The 17,981-nt window shown below is 37.8% G+C and overlaps 1 protein-coding gene across 1 annotated transcript in view; it reads left to right on the top strand.

The window, feature by feature from the left end:
• Positions 1–17,981, top strand: part of LOC141144827 (cadherin-9-like) — a 695,333-nt gene that overhangs the window by 561,508 nt on the left and 115,844 nt on the right. The window contains exons 6-7 of the mRNA XM_073630885.1: positions 2,855–3,042; positions 9,518–9,771. Coding sequence (XP_073486986.1) covers positions 2,855–3,042; positions 9,518–9,771 — 442 coding nt within the window. The remainder of the gene's footprint in view (positions 1–2,854; positions 3,043–9,517; positions 9,772–17,981) is intronic.

Raw genomic sequence — 17,981 nt, 5'->3', positions numbered from 1 at the left:
AAGAGGCCCATGGTAACTCTGGAGGAGATGTAGAGATCCACACGTCAGATGGGAGAATCTGTTCATAGGACAACTATTAGTTGTGCACTGCACAAACCTGGCCTTTATGGAAGAGTGGAAAGAAGAACGCCATTGTTGAAAGAAACCCATAAGAAGTCCCATTTGCAGTTTGCAAGAAGCCATGTGGGGCACACAGCAAACATGTGGAAGAAGGAACTCTGGTTAGATGAGACCAAAATTGAAATGTTTGGCATAAAAGCAAAATGCTATGAGTGGCAGAAAACTAACACCGCACATCACCCTGAACAAACCATCCCCACTGTGAAACATGTTGGTGGCAGCATCATGTTGTGGGGATGCTTTTCATCAGCAGGGACATGGAAGCTGGTCAGAGTTTAATGGAAGATGGATGGAGCCAAATAGAGGGCAAACTTAGAAGAAAACCTGTTAGAGTCTGCAAAAAACTTGAGACTAGGGCAGAGGTTTGTCTTCCAGCAGGACCACGACCCTAAACATACAGCCAGAGCTACAATGGAATGGTTTAGATCAAAGCATATACATATGTTAAAATGGCCCAGTCAAAGTCCAGACCTAAATCCAATTGAGAATCTGTAGCAAGACTTGAAAATTGCTGTTCACAGACGCTTTCCAACCAATCTGACAGAGCTTGAGCTATTTTTCAAAGCAGTTTATTTAAAAAACCCCACAAACAAATCACTAGCGAGTAAAAGAGGAGGAGTTGGGACTTTAAATGAAGCCAATGGTTTGCAAGCCAACACATAACTGGTGGGTGAATAAGCTGTTTAATGGTTTACATACAAACAATGGTATCAAACAATGTCTTATTAACACTTAGCAAGATATCTAAGATGAGTAATAGCACTGATAAACAGTGGTCAGCGTACAGATTACTAACATCAATTGGCAAGACAGGTAAAACAGATAATAACACTGGTACAAACATCATTGCTGGGTAAAACCAAGGGACCACCAATGTCAGAATGGGTAAACAATTATTGCACGATAATGCCTGCCTGATTTCTGGCCTCAAAATTCCTGTTACAAGGAATAATCCATGTGTACAATGAAATAGGTGAATAGAAGTTGGCTGGTAGCTCGACACGTTTTGTGGTTCAAGACCACTCATCAGGAGCAGACACGTCATGTTTCTGTAATTTAGAATGATATAATAGGTCAACATGGTTAACGTGGGTACAGGAGAGCAGATAGATCCCCAGAAGGATCAAAGTACTCACTGGGATACGTTTGTTGGTGGTGAGGGGCAAGAGCTCTCCTTCACTCTCACCTCACAGGCCCATTATTCACCATCTTTCCTCCCTAACAGTTTGTCCACCCCTGCTCACCTTTTTCTCCACACGGCACTTTCTCACACCTCCCCCACCCCCCTTCCCCATTTATTCTCATTCACATACATCCCCTCATTTTTGTTCACCTGCCACCTTTATCTCTAGGGTGCCTCGTGGTCCTGTGTCTCCTTGGTGGGTGCCTGTGTTTGTCGCCGTGGTGGAGGCACCTTCCTCAGCTCCCGGTTGCAGTGTACCCGGACGGTTTACCGCCTCTGGCCACTCACCGCCAACAAACGTATCCCAGTGAGTACTTCTGGGGGATCTATCTGCTCTCCTGTACCCATGTTAACCATGTTGACATATTATATCATTCTAAATGACAGAAACATGACGTGTCTGCTCCTGATGAGTGGTCTTGAACCACAAAACGCGTTGAGATACCAGCTAACTTCTATTCACCAATTTCATTGTACACATGGATTATTCCTTGTAACAGGAATTTTGAGGCCAGAAATCAGGCAGGCATTATCGTGCAATAATTGTTTACCCATTCTGACATTGGTAGTCCCTTGGTTTTACCCAGCAATGATGTTTGTACCAGTGTTATTATCTGTTTTACCTGTCTTGCCAATTGATGTTAGTAATCTGTACGCTGACCACTGTTTATCAGTGCTATTACTCATCTTAGATATCTTGCTAAGTGTTAATAAGACATTGTTTGATACCATTGTTTATATGTAAACCATTGAACAGCTTATTCACCCACCAGTTATGTGTTGGCTTGCAAACCATTGGCTTCATTTAAAGTCCCAACTCCTCCTCTTTTACTCGCTAGCAACTCGCTTGCAGGGTTTTTTAAATAAATTTATAGTCATAATGACAGGGACGGAAATATGCGACCTTACCAGGCCGTAATTTCATTTAAAGTCCCAATTTCTCCTCCCCCCTCATGTCCTATTTTTCAAAGAATAATGGGCAAAAATGTCACTCTCTAGATGTGCAAAGCTGGTAGAGACATCCCAAAAAGACTTGCAGCTATAATTGCAGCAAAAGTACTGACTCAGGGGGGCTAAATACAAATGCACACCACACTTTTCAGATATTTATTTGTAAAAAAAATTGAAAACTATTTATCATTTTCCTTTCACTTTACATTTATGTGCCACTTTGTGTTGGTATATCACATAAAATCCCAATAAAATACATTTACATTTTTTATTCTAACATGACAAAATGTGGAAAATTTCAAGGGGTATGAATACTTTTTTAAGGCACTGTATATGTTTTGTTCTCAATTTTCAATTGCCGTTTTGTTATATTTTGCTTGCAAAAACACAACTAAGACATATAAAGAAAGCAAAAGATGTATTTAAAAACTAAATTATTGTTGTAGGTTCACAGCGCCATACTATTAGCCTACAAGACATGAAGATTGCGTTAACGATTATTTTATATTATAAGAAACAAATATTGATTGTGCATTGTACATTTGCTATTGTTGTTATGTCATTTTTTCATTAAAAAAAAGCGATTTTGTTAAATTTTAGGCATTTACCAGTTTATGTCACTGGAGTCTGCTGCTGTAGGAACAGCAATTGGAAGAATAAAAGCCAATGACGATGATGTGGGTAAAAATGCAGAGATCAAATACACAGTTATTGATAGAGATGCCAAAGACTACTTTGAGATCATCACAGACAAGAAAACACAGGATGGAATCATAACAGTTAAAAAGGTCATGCCAGATTATTATTATTTAATAATTTACATAATACTTTTGGATCTATTTGAATGGATAAAAGAGATTGCTTTGATGCTGTCTGACCACTTTTTTGGAGTATTCTGTTTACATTTGTTTATGACCACTGTATAAAGGTTGTTTCAAAGCTGTATTTGACATGTAAAATCAATGATTTCCAAACTGAACATGTTTTAAAAATGCTTTTGCTGCATTGCACCCCTATTTTCCTTCCTAAATGATGTATTTGCAGTAAATCAATTAACCTTTTATCTGTACCAACTTTCACGGTGGTGTATATTAGCAGTGCACTGCTTCTGTTTGCCACTTTGGTCCACTACTTGTAAGGGTCCTTTCACATGGGCATTCCATTTGTCCTTTTTTCCTCTGTCCCTTGACGGGGGGGAAAATGGACACCCATGTATTCCTATGGGCAAGGGGATGTCAGCGGATGATGATCCATTGACATCCGCTGACATTAGCCTTCGTTAACATACAGTTTTTGAAATGGAAGGAAGCCCTTTTTTTCTGGAACAAGCCAGGGTCATACATGGTGAGACAGGTTGCAGCAGAGTCGGTGAGCCAAGCCGAGATCAAAAACACAGTGGAGCAGACAAGAGCAGGGTCAGTAGTACAAGCCAGAGGTCAAACCAGGAGATCAGAATAACAGGTTAAGCAAGCCGGGTCGGTAATGGGAGGTCAAAGATCAGGAAACACAGGAGCACAGGAACACAGGAGAGCTGACAATAATCCAGCAATGCACAGGCCTCAGTAGCAGGTTTACATAGGCCAGGAGGCACCATTGCATATCTGCATATGTCCATTAGCGTTGTTGCTCATCTGCATACACCAATATGCATGGGAGTGCACCTGATGCGGCCATGATGGGTGTTGGTAAGATTGCCAGTTCTTTGGCCATTTCCCTGACAAAGGGCCTCTTTCCCAAAACCCTGGGTGGTGGTTGTGGGGGACTGCGGGCAGGGGACTTTTCAGAATCTGGAAGCCCCCTTTAACAAGAAGGCCCCGAGATCCCCCCCATGTGAATGAGTATGGGGTACATACCTACCCATTCACCAATAAAGGGTAAAAAGTGAATAAAAGTGGACGTAAACTGATTAATGAAATTTGAGCTGGGAACATATATCTGCAGTGTTATCTGCAGTGTTTTCTTATCTTGCTTCAAAGCACTATGTCCCGTAGCTGTCTCCTGCTCCTTTCTTTTGTTATTAGCCTGATAACTTCTGACGAGTTCTACATCAACTGAGATAAAAGCAGCCTGAGTTTGCTATAAATAGATTAGCACAGAGCTGAATGATTCAACAAACAGCTCTGAAAGTCTCTACCTACAGTATGAGGAGAGGGGTGTGTGCCTTTCCTCCGATCAGCTGTCTTGGCTGTATGCCCAGGCTTCACTGCAGGGCTGATCAGGAAGAGAAAATCTAACATGATCTGAACTTTCTAAAGAATATATAAAGCAGAAGACAGCAGATATAATGTACATTGTAAAACTTATGTGGGGAGATTTGTTTCATCCCTGTGTATCATCTGAGGCTGTTTACTTCACTGCATATATGTGAGGGTTTACATTCACTTAAACACAGTACACAGGATTTTGACAATTCCTTTATAAAAAAAAGTTAAAAAACAATGTCCGCCGATGTAGATTCATCATCAATCATGCCACCCCCTGCCACCAGCGGGTGGGTAGCCTTCAACGAGACTGGAGGGTTTTTTTTTCTGGGTCCAGCAGTGGCAGCGGGCAGCATGATTGATGATGGTTCTATGTCAGAGGACTTTGCTCTTTATTTTTTAATAAAGGAATTTTCAAAAACGTGTGCACTGTGTTTATTCACTTTTTTTACAATTTTTTGGTAAATGGGTTGGGCACTGTGTAACCCATACACATTCTCATGGGGAACAGGATCTTGGGGTCCCCTTGTTAAAGGGGGCTTACAGATTCTGATAAATCCCCCTGCCCGCAGACCCCCCCAACCACTTCCCAGGGTTATGGGGAAGAGGCCCTTGTCCATCAACATGGGACAAGGGGCTTTGGGGTGGGGGGCAGAAAAGCCCAAAAGCACCCTCCTATGTTGAGGGCATGTTGCCTGGTATGGTTCAGGAGGGGCCCTCCTTTCCTGGCCTGCTGGGCTGCATGCTTGGATAAGGGTCTGGTGTGAATTTTGTGGGGACACCATGCTGTTTTTTTTTTAATCTTAATGTGGGGTTCCCCTTAAAATCCATACCAGACCCAAGGCACCTGGTATGGATTGGGGGGACCCCACACAATTTTTTTCAAATTTTTTTAAATTTCTGGCAATGTTCAGCTGATGACTCATCGGTTGCTAAGGACGCAGCGGCCGGCTTACTTGCCTGCTCCTTAGCAACTAGCGGTTCTTCAACTAGAATTTGGATCAGTCGATTCATTTTCAATGATTCAAATTCCTATTGTTCCAAAAAATAGAAATTCGTTAGAAAACAGATGTATTTTTCCTCCGATTTCTAACAAAAAAAAGTGATGGAACTGATGAAGAAAATGGAACACCCATGTGAAAGGACCCTTAGACCCCTTTCACACCGATACGTTTTTCCTATGTTTTTACCTTGTAAGAAAAACGCAAAAAAATGTTTCTCTTTAAATCATATGGGACTTTTCACAATACTGCACTGTGGATTCTGTGTTTTGAAAAGTCCTGCATGCTGCAACTGTGGTACGGTTTTGAAAACTGCACCAAAATTGCAGCTTCCCATTGAAAAAAATGAAAATCGCAGATACATTGTGGTAAAAATGTGGCAAAAACACACCACAATTTGTGTTTTTCCTGCGTTTTTGAGTCACAGCTCCATTTTTCACAGGTGCAGGCAACCCCAAAACATACTAGAAATACACAGGAAATGCATATGAAACACAGCAAATTTGGGGAAAATGTGCACATGCGGTTTTACTGCTATTTTGCTACAGAGCAATGTGAAAGGGCCCTAAAGGGTAATACACAATGAGGTTGATTTAATAAAACTGGAGAGTGCAAAATCTGGTGCAGCTGTGCATAGTAGCCAAATAGCTTTTAACTTCAGCTTGTTCAATTAAGTTTTGACAAAAAAACCTGGAAGTTGATTGGTATCTGTGCACAGCTGCACCAGATTTTAGTAAATCAACCCTACTGCTTTCAGAATAGATGGCAAGTTCATGTTTACCACTTAAAAGCATATCATAACCTAAGAACAAAAATGTAATTAAGTATATTACAGCTCACCAGCCATTATGCAATGTCTGCAATAATAATAGATAGATAGATAGACAGATAGATAGATAGATTTATGAAAAAATTGGTGCAGGGTTCCCCTTAATATCCATACCAGACCTTAAGGGCCTGGTAATGGACTGGGGGGAACTCATGCCATTTCTTTCAATGAGTTTTATCTATATTGCCGAGACCCGACAATTCATTACAGCCGCGATCAGTTTTAAATGACTTTTTTTTCTTTAGTCAGAGTCATTTTGCTGTGGTGTTGTTCTAAACATGGGAAAACTGTGCCACTTTACAGGAATACTATAGACACCCCCCAGGCATGATATTTAAAGGAATATTTAATTTTTATTGTTTCACTTTAAGCATTATTAAAATCACTGCTCCCGAAAAAACTTTTTTTTAAAACTTTTTTTGCATTGATAAATGTCCCCTGGGGTCTCCAAACATTTTTTTTATGACAATAACTTGCATATAAGCCTTTAAAATTAGCACTTTTGGTTTTTAATGTTAGGGTCCCATAGACTTTAACGGGGTTCCGTGGCTTCGAATTTGCCGCGATTACCGCATAATGTTCGATGTTTACCGAACATCCGACAACCAAAGTTCGGCCCGAACTTATGCTCGGGCCGAACCGTTCACCCATCCCTATTAGAGTACCCCAGCAAAGAACTGCAAAGGAAAACCCCTTTAACCTGTATACTTTATGAATACCACTCCTTCATGTAATGGAGAACAGGATTGTAGCTATGGGTTGTTTTTAGAAGGTATACCTATCCATGTATGTTTTTAGTATGATATATCATTGGTTTGTATTAGACATATGGTTGCATTTCTTTACATTTTTTTTCAATGCATTATTACTAAGTACCCATGGTAGTCCCATAGTAAGTTCATTTGAAAAGCCATTGTAATGAAGTTAAAAGTTTGTAGTCCAAACCAGAAATAGCAGTCTGGGGTGACAATGCTGCTTCCCCATAGATACAATAGAGTGAGAGTTGTGACTCTCCAAAAGGAAATGTGTCAATGGCAGGATCACCAGATCAAAATAAATAAAAAAAAGCCTAAAAAAACAATAATGCAGACACCACACCTAAGGACATATACACTTGTATATGATACATTTTTGTTCTTGAGTTTAGATAACCTTTGTGGATAATTACTATTGCTAATACTGGTACTTTTAAAACCCAAATTCATAAATTATAAAATTTTTGTTTGCAGCTTTAAAAAGTAGAGTGAAAAATAATGACAAACAAAAAATATATTAGATGCAAAAATATTTGACATTCTTTAAAATGAGGTTTGCATACGTTAAGGTTCAGAGAATGTTCACTTGGCAATAGGGATGGTTCGCACCAGAACGTCTCAAACGGGCAAAAAGTTCTACCAAACATGCAAACTCTATTAAAGTCTATGGGACAGGAACATGAAAAATCAAAAGTCCTAATTTTAAAGGCTTATGTGTAAGTTATTGCCAAAAAAGGGTGTGGGGACGTGGATACTGCCCTGGGGGACATGTATCAATGCAAAAAAAGTTTTAAAATGATCATTTTTAAAGGAGCAGTAATTTTAATGATGCTTAAAGTGAAACAATAAAAATTAAATATTCCTTTATCATGCCTGGGGGGTCCCCTTGATCTGCCTGTAAAGTGGCACATATGTGCAATGTATAGAGCATGCCGCAGCAATGATGACATTCCTAAAGGAAAAAATGTCATTTAAACTTGCTCGCGGCTGTAATGTATTGCCGGCTCCCAGCAATACAGATTTAAAAAAGTGACATGGAGCCCCCCAGTCCATACAAGGCCCTTTGAGTCTGGTATATATTTTGAGGGGAACCCCACGCCAAAATAAAAAAAAACTGGCGTGGCTCCCCCCAATCTCGCAGTGCATTATGGGGCCCTCACATTGGGCCCATCTCTACTTGGCAAACTTAATCTCCATTTAGCTTATTGAATTAGGTGGGATTCTGTTCTGTTCACTTTGAATAAACAAACTTGTGCACGTGAAATTAAAGAGAATAGGTTTAACGTAATAATCAATCTAGGTGAACATTCAATTTGCAAAGTGAACATTCTCTTTAAGAAAATCAATCCTTTTGTCTTTACATACAAATATTATATACATTATATTTTGTGTAATAATTTGGTATTATATATAATGCATCATTATGTGTAGTTTCCAAAAAATAGCTCATAATCAATGCATTGCATTATATTGCATTATATTCAATTTTAGGTCATTGTGGCTGTATTGGTGCACTTGCAGCAAAAACTGAATGCTGTTTATAATATTTTTTATTTGCATTTTACATTTTTCCAAGCGGTACTAATGCATAAAATTTTAACAAAATGTTAAGTAAGACAATTTCTGAAAACACACGTGTATACACAGAATTGGTAAATAAAGTGGGGATAGGTAAAATAAAGAAAGTAGTGGGCTAGGGAATGGGGAGTGGCATTGGGTAACAGTGACAGGGGTCAGAATTGTCATAAAACTGTTGGATAGTGATTTAGAAAACCAAGGCCTATATTTAATTCATTATCTATTGTGTAAAAAAGAATTCATTAATAGTTCATAAGTCTTCCGTTCTTGAGTATCTTTAAAGTTCCCTTCAGAATCCAAAATGTTTATGTGTTTCTTACAGTGGTCTTGTTGACAGAAATGATGTCCCATAGGCATGCAGTAATCATCTTCCTTATGCTCTTTTATGATGAGAATGAGTAGACAACAAGTATGGTCAGCCATTACAGCTGATAGCTTGTAGTTCTCAATGAGTTGCAAGGGCGCTGGTGAGCATCTTCGTAGTTCATTAATTCTTCCTGCCATTCAGTATCTGCCTGCCCATATCGGAGTGTGTACTGAAGGGGCTGCAGGATCCTGGCATTGCACCTGTGAACTACTGATCATAGGTTCAATGCTTTACAGGATGCAATGTAAAGTTGTACTAAATGCACATTTTTTTTACCTGTAAAAAGATGTTCATTTATTATATTTTTTATGCTTTAATTACAGCTGGTTGGGGTCTTTGCATTACAAGTTAGTGAGTGACTCACTCTGCCCAACATCCACACATACTCAAATATGCAATATAGGTAAACTGACCATTTTATTGATTCTCAAAAATGTTAATTACTTTTCATGTTAACAGTGCAAAATTACTGTATATTTTTAATGATAAACTATGCATTTTTTCATGTACCTTTTAATTTGTTTTTCTACAGCTGCTGGATTTTGAAAGTCATGGAATGCACACATTTGAGGTTGAGGCAGCTAATACATTTGAGGATCCAAGATTTTCACACCTTAGGTCATTCAAGGATACAGCTATTGTGAAAATTACACTGCACGATGTTGATGAAGCTCCCATTTTTAACAGACCCTTTTATGTGTTTGAAGTAAATGAAGATGTGAAAGAAGGCAGCATAATTGGCCATGTATCTGCTCAGGATCCTGATTCAACAAAAAGTTCTGTAAAGTAAGTCATTTGGTTAATGATTATGGGTTCCTTAAACTAGAAAAGATGCAAGTGACTGCAAGAAATGTTTGATGCGTTAACATAATATAAAATGTGATGGCAGGGTTGGAATTCATCTCTATTATTCATTATTTATGTCTTAAATTAAATAACTAGCGATTATTATACCACCATCCATATGCTTCCGAATGTCAACATAGCACAAATCACATGTTTTATGTGGTCAGGGGTTGCACTACAATTACATTTCTTGATGGCAAGGTCATCATTAGCCTTATTGACAGGTAATAAAACAGCACAGCAGATAACTATTACTTCAACCTAAAAAACAAAATATGCATGAACAGAAATGCAACATGTTAGGTTATGTTAAAACTTCCAGACAAATAAAAATGCACTGCTTAAGTGCCATGTACTATAGAGCAACTGGTCTCTTAGGATTCAAACTTCCAATTCTTGATTCAACTTTAATTAAGAGCCACAGAACGGATCAAGCGCCTTGAGGTGATTCAGTTCGCATTTGCAGAGCTATACAAGTCTTTTATTCATTCATTCATTCATCATCAGACAGTAGCCATCGAAATCCCATGCACTGTGTTTGCCATTACTAGACATTAGGAGTGAGGTTTGGATTCACTGCTACCATAGGTTCTTTGGTGAATCTCAGAGATTTGTGATGTTAAAACAGCAAACATTTGGTCATAAACTTGCTGTCCGCCTCTAAAAAATAGAATTTGGAGAAATAAAGCAAAATAACGAACAACCTCATAATGCATTTCATAGCTCATACCCCAGGTCAGGTGAGCCACAAGAGCCACTAATTTAAAGGAAGGCATAACCCACCACCCCTTCTATAAAAAAATGGTCTCACATCAGCAAAATTGTCAGTGTGTGTAGGGAGCTTTACCTTTTTTGTTTTTTAATATTATTTATTTATTTGATTTTGGCAATGGTACATGTTCTCAATTTGACTTCTGGTGCCTTTTTGAGGCCTGCTAATAGTTTCCTTATTAGATCTTCAAATGTCCAGAACTAAATAACAAGATTCACACACACACACCACACAACACACTTTATAGATTTCAATGAAAGAGGAAATAAGTGCAAATGACAAATCTATGCTTATAATGTGCCACATGCAATAATCAATAAAGAAAAGAGTTTTTCCCCCTGTGTGGTCTTTTCAGACACCAAATAGTTTTAATGTATACAGGTATAGTAGTAAAAAAAATATTTTTTATTTATTTATAATTAGACATGATTAAAATTATAGTTAGACATGAAATATTAATTTTTAGACAAAATCAGCTAATATCACCATACTGAAGGACCCTCCTTACACCCAACGCATTTCGGGGTAGTAGTTAAGTCCTTCTTCAGGTAAGCATGAAAAAGAGGAATTCATCTATGGCATAATTAAAGATAAATATATTCAGGTTTCACAAGTAGAAGATTACAATCATGGTAAAAAAATACCGAACATTTCAAGAATCTACTTATATATTATTGAATAGTGAGATGATTTTCAATATTTCACTGTGTGGTATTAAAATTATGGATACATAACATGAGACATTATGCCGGTGGGGTTGCTATCTCAAGGCATGTGGGCTTCAAATAAGGCAAATAAGAAGTCTAGAAAACAGACTTAGTATTAAAGCTGTCCTCCCCAAGGAGAGATAACTCCTCACATTCCAGAGCCGCAGGGTGGCCAAAGGGATATACTGAGGCCAAGCAAGGAAGTCCCTAAAACATAATGAGAGTAGGAATGATATGCTAAATCTTGTCTCCAAAATGGGAGCATACAATGTAATTTTTATATAAATGCATATGGCTACAAAGTGGCATGAAAGGTGAGAGATATACCTGAATATGATTAATGCACACGCAAAAAGCAAAGAAGGCCACAAGAAGTTGGAAAAAAGTTTTCAGCAACTGTAAGGACAATAGAAGACAATCCTTTAGTAATAAATATATTTACCATCCACAATATAATTCTGGATGTAAAAGTCAAGAGGAGGTGTATGCATGTGTGTATCTGGCACTATAATCATATGAGGTATATAGTGGGAGCCAAATTGCAATATAATAACAGGTAAGATAAACATATATATATATATATATATATATATATATATATATATATATATATATATATATATATGCACCTTTATATATCGAACATATAATAATTGGTAATGCTGATAAAGGTAAAAAATATATATACCCATTAGATAAATGAAGCGAGTTTTATATAAATGTGTGTGCATTCATATAGCACTGCATAAATAGTGATCTTTCATATGTTTAAATATATTTCCTCTAGAGAACCCCTTGGATCAGATGTGCGCGGCCCCGCCCCCACCATGCATGCACGAACGTCAGTGCATCGGAGCGGCGTCTCACACACCCAGTCCACCGACACAGTAAGCCTCAACAGCGGACTGAGCATGTCTGCTGGAGTGGCAAGATGGAGACTGGAAGTGGTGATGTAATGCCGTCCAGGAACTCCAAGACGCCGTCCAAGGTTATACAACTGGGCGGCTTTGTGTGCTGGGCAATCCAGATGGTCAGCTACAGCACAATGGAATTCAGGTATAAGGAAAGCAAATTTCTCAAATTAAATATACAATATAAGTATTGCATTAAAATCCAAAACAAAAAACGATCTTAGGATATAAAAGTAATTTTTGCCCACATGATATTGAGAAGAAACCCCCATAGGCACTAATTATGTACTGATGGTTTAGTACAAAGGTAAGTATTCTACAGGCAAGAAAGTGTGGGTACAGATCACTTACAATATAGACATCCGGTATATAGGGAAACAGATATAAGATGTTAAATTCAAAGAGGGAAGAAATATACAATATCAATACCTCCTGCATGTGTTGCATCAAAGAATGGCAATGGTCATTTATGCAGTATCTGTACATTCATATGTATATGCATATATATTTAACAAACACATATGGATATGTAGAAAAAACATATAAATATGTAACAAAAGGAAAACATACATAAATAGGAGGAAATTATATGCATATAGATCCCTATTGGATGGAGATGGGGAGAGGTACAGGTATGCAATTAGAAAATCAACAGGCTAGTTAACAGATCAATAAATTCAAAATCTATTTTTCCATTCCACCTGAGGAAAAACCCTCAAGAAATAGTTTAAAGCATACAGCCTAGTTAAGGCCTGGAGGCGATGTAGCTTTAAGCTGATAAATCCATCTTAATTCCATCTGGAGGAGGATTTTATTCCAATCACCGCCCCTGGGATTGGGGTGTATCCGATCCAAGATCAAAAATTTGATATTGGGGAACACTCCACCATGAACCAAGGAGACATGGTGTCCCAGGGGGAGATCGGGATTGCATACTTGCATGCTGCGAATGTGCCTGTATGCCCTCCTCCAGAATTCCAGTTTGGTCTACCCGATGTAAAAGCAGATACAGCTGCATTTCAGCATGTAGATAACTCCAAAAGTCCTGCAATTCACAAAATGCTGCTGGTAAAAGATTTTTTCCATTGGGGAGTATAGTTTTTTTTTGCGTGAGCAGACATCTGCAATAGTTGCATGTACCTTTGTATTCACAATGCATTTTTATTGACTAATTTTTTAACTCACTACTGACAATCTTATCCTTAATGGAGGCAGCTCTGCTAAAAGAGATGTTTTGCCGGGACAAATTGTCCCAATAATGGGTCTAGAGTCAGCATCTGCCAATATTTTTCAATAATTCTTTGCATGTGATGTTGGTGTTTATTGTATCTACCGGTAGTGATGATCCTCAAAAAATTATTATCATTCTGGGGTTTTTTGTTGTATATTAGATTGCTTCTAGATTTCATAGAGGCTTGCTTGTAAGATCTCTTTAAAGAGGCATGTGAATAGCCTCTTACCAGAAGTCTATCGTGCAGTTTTGCTGCTTCCTTTTTAAAAGTTTCATCATCTGTGCAGTTGCGTTTTACTCTTAAATATTGGCTGTAAGGCATGGAGTCAATTAAAGGTTGCAGGTGAAAATTTGAAGCATGGAGTATTGTATTGCCTGCTGTAGATTTTCTGTACAGTTTGCTACACAATTTACCATCTTCTCCCCTATAGATTTCCACATCTAGGAAAGTGATAGAATTTTTGTCCCAAGACATGGTGAAACTTAGATTAAATTTGTTCCTATTCATTCTTAAAAGACACTACTGGAGCATGTCCTGTGGTCCATCCCAGATGACCAGAATATCGTCAATAAAGCGATACCATCCGAGGATGTGATCAATGTAAATGGCCAGACTTTTATCTGCCAAAAACATTTTCTCCCACTCCACCAGGTACAGGTTGGCATACAATGGGGCACAGCAAGTCCCCATCACAACCCCCTGCACCTGGAGGTAGTGGGAGCCATTGAAAACAAAGACATTATGTCCCAGGACATACTGCAGCAGTGAAATGATGAATTCCTTGTATACAGGATCCACAACCGTGGCTTGTTGGAGGACATGATTAATAGCTGCTAGGCCTTTATCATGGGGAATTGAGCTATACAGTGTTTCCACATCTATTGTGACTAGGAGAGCATGATCGGGGATATTTAGTTTGTTAATAATTTGTAAAAGATGAACAGTATCTCCCACATATGATGGTAGTGATATTACATACTGTCTTAGGAATTCATCCACTAGTTTGCTTGCATTGTCACTGTTTGAGCCAATTCCCTAAATGATTGGCCTGCCTGGGGGGTTTGTGGGATTTTTGTGAATTTTTGGAAGTATGTAAAATGTGGGCACTTTAGGGAAGTTGTTTCTGATGAAGCTCCAAGTCTTTTTATTAATTACATTATTTAAATAGGCGGTGTCTATTACTACATAAAATTATTTGTTATCTTTTTCAATAATGTCCGCTGGAATTCGGTGGTACCAATCATGGTTGTTGAGAATTTTTTTACATGTATTAATATAATTTTCGTTGTTAAGCAGAACGACATTTTTGCCTTTATCCGATGGTTTTATAGTAATTTGGTTGTTGTTTGCAAGTGATTTTAGTGCTTCAAATTCCTTCTCACTAAAATTAGTGGGGCCCTTAGCCTGTATTTTCAATTTCTCTAAGTCATTATTGACCAACTTTAAAAAGGCCCCTGCATTTAAATTGATACTAGGGGGTGGACAAAATCAGATTCCTTCTTTAATAGTGATTTAGAGGGATTTGTTTTGGTAAAGTTATCCTGTTCATCTATAGACTGTAGAATCTGAGATAAATCAACAGAGTCAATGAGATCTGCTGTATCGTTTTCTTCAAGAAGAGAAATCAGCTGATCCACAGCTTGATTCTCTTGAGGAGTACAATCTGTATTGCCTTGTTGTTTGTGGTAGAGTTGTTTCAAAATAAGTTTACAAATAAATAGTTGGAGATCTTTGTATACCTCAAATTTATCCAAGTTTTGACTTGGACAAAAATTCAGGCCTTTCTTTAGAACTGAGATCTCCTCCTTAGATAGATTGTATGAAGATAGGTTAATTATACTTAAATCAATATTCTCATGCATTGAGGATTCCTCCATAGGGTTTAAAGTGCACATTGTGTGTATGTGTTCAAGTTAGGTTGTGCTGGCTTGACACCTTCTAAAATTCGTTCTAAAAAAGAAGGGTCATTAGGACCCAATTCAGATGAACTGGGAGGTGCGTTAGTGGTCTGGGACATCGGATCCCCTACTGGTGGCTTTTGTGTGGGACAAATAGTGGATTTTTCAGATATCGGAGTGACTAAGTGAGAAGGCCTAGATGTATTTTCCAGGGCTTTTTTTTAGCTTTCTGATCATGTGCAGAATCGCCATGATATTGTCGTTTAGTGCCTGGTGTGGATTTTTGTTTGTGAGGTAATTGGGAGGACGTGTGGGGGCCGTGTTGGGTCAAATTATGGAATTGTCCCTGATTGGAGTTATTTTTACTAGAATATTTATTATGTGTCCATTTGTAGGCTTTACTGCCCTCAAGGCCATTTTTATCTCGTGTAAATTTTTGTCCCTTTTTAATAAGAATTTCTTTGTTAAAGATTTCTAAGTGCATTTTTATTTTTTTCTCTTTAGCAATAACAGATTTATGTGTCCTAAAGTTCTGTAATTTTCCACATAGATTAATGATCTCTGTATCGAAGGTTTTAGACCTTTTTGTATATTCTCCTATTAAGATCTCCATTAGGCTACGTGAACATGTCTGGAGTGTTTGTTCCCATGCTTGTTTGAAATCAGCGTCCAGGTCATCCAAGGTAGGGAAGATCTGGACACGGAGTCAAAGTGGGTTGATATTATCTCTGATGTAATCCCTGAATGACTTTATATGCCAAAACATGAGTGATTTATTTTCTAGAGTTTTTGATAATCTAAAAAAAATAAGGATGAAATCTCTGAATCAATCTGTTCATTATTACTGAATTTTTTTAGGTACCCCTCCATGAGGGATTCCCATTCCTCACCTGTAAAATTACTTTCCAAGTCCATGTTATTTCCCTCAAGGAGTCAGCTATTTTATATGTAAAAATATAAATACAATGAAGTGTGCCATAATATTTGAGAACAGGCAGATTTCAAATAAGATTTGCAAAAATGTTAGTGAATCTAGCCCAGGCAGATTCTCCCATACCTACTAGAAATAGAGATCAAAACACGTGGAGGTGAGGGAAGAAAGCAACTGACATATCTTGTCAGGATAAGACCTAAACAAAGTGCATTTATTTCTTTGTAAATTTCAATATTGCTATAGTAGTGTTTTATACATCCTACAGATAACTTCACAGGCAAGTTTAGGGCATCCCCTGGCAGGTTATTTAAGAGAACTGGACATTTTTATGATGCATTGTGAGCAATTATATAATCACTGTTTCTGACTGAATTCATTAAAAAAATGTAATTAGCGCATATCCCCAAGATCAGTGCCCAGCACCCCATAACATTTGTTTTACAATCTCTATCCCAATAGTACAAAAAATGACTATTAGTGATTTTGCTGTTTCTGCTCTAGTTGATTTCAGTGGGGTTAAGTATATGAAAATATCTAATGTTCCCCATACCCTGATAGAACCAATCCCACACACATTCAGATCATCGTTATTCACAATGCTTAGCCAATAAAAGACCACAGGGGTTTTCAGCATTCATTTTCTGATGTCTGTTTTACCACAGGATTCACCTGCATTATGCGGACATGCACACCATTGGTTGCTCCTATATAGCCTCACAGACTATTGGGGAGGGTAGAGCCCTGAAATTTTGTCACCTCTCTTGCACAATCAGTGTGCTGGTTGTCTGCAAAATCTGGATCCAGTTTGTGCCTTATACTGTGCATTAGGAGTTTTCATTTTTTCAAATCGAATTGCACTCCAGATTGTTACGTCCTACTGTATTGAGTATATATATTGGTATACATGAGCGATGGCAGATGGATACTGTTTACATGTATACACTATGGGGTAGATATATTAAAGGCAAATAGACTCTGCACTCTGCAAGTACAGTTGTCCCAGAGTTTAGTAAAAAAGAGAAGCTCTGCTGACTTCCATCATCCAATCATGTGCATGCACAAATCCTGTTTTTTTTTAATTTTTCTTCTATGTGATTGGGTATTCTTTTCAAAGTGAAGCTTCACCTCACTGACTAAGCTCTGAATGAACTACACTTACAAAGTGCACAGTCTATTTGCTTTTAGTAAGTTAACCCCTAGGCATTGTATATTGTGCATGTAGGTGGAAATTTTTATATGTGCTTCCACTTTTTTCTTTCTTGATATGGTCAATGTGCAACCTGGCCTTTATGTCACAATATGCTATCATGTTTGTTTCTCCTTGTGTATTGTAACTCCTCTTTAAAGCTCAACAAAATAGTAGTAAAAATACACTACTGAAGCATTCATCACTTCCAATTCTCTACAAAGTCTCCAGGCTCCAGGACTCAAAATAGACATGTGCAATTCGTTTTGATCCAAATTAGTTCTTTAACGGACTTCGACAAATTCATTAATTCGGAAATATCCAAATTAACGAAAACCCATTTAACAAATTTTTCAGAATATTCGCAAATTTGAATATTCAAAAATGTGTAAATTCGAAAATTCATAAATTCGGAAATTCAAAATTCAAAAATCTGAAAACCCGAAAATTTGAAAATCTGAAATATTAACTAATAATAATTTAACTAACTTGGTGTTGACTTATTCATTT

Source organism: Aquarana catesbeiana, linkage group LG05 (assembly GCF_042186555.1).
Source record: "Aquarana catesbeiana isolate 2022-GZ linkage group LG05, ASM4218655v1, whole genome shotgun sequence".
NCBI lineage: Eukaryota > Metazoa > Chordata > Amphibia > Anura > Ranidae > Aquarana > Aquarana catesbeiana.
This window is presented reverse-complemented; position numbering and strand designations above follow the sequence as displayed.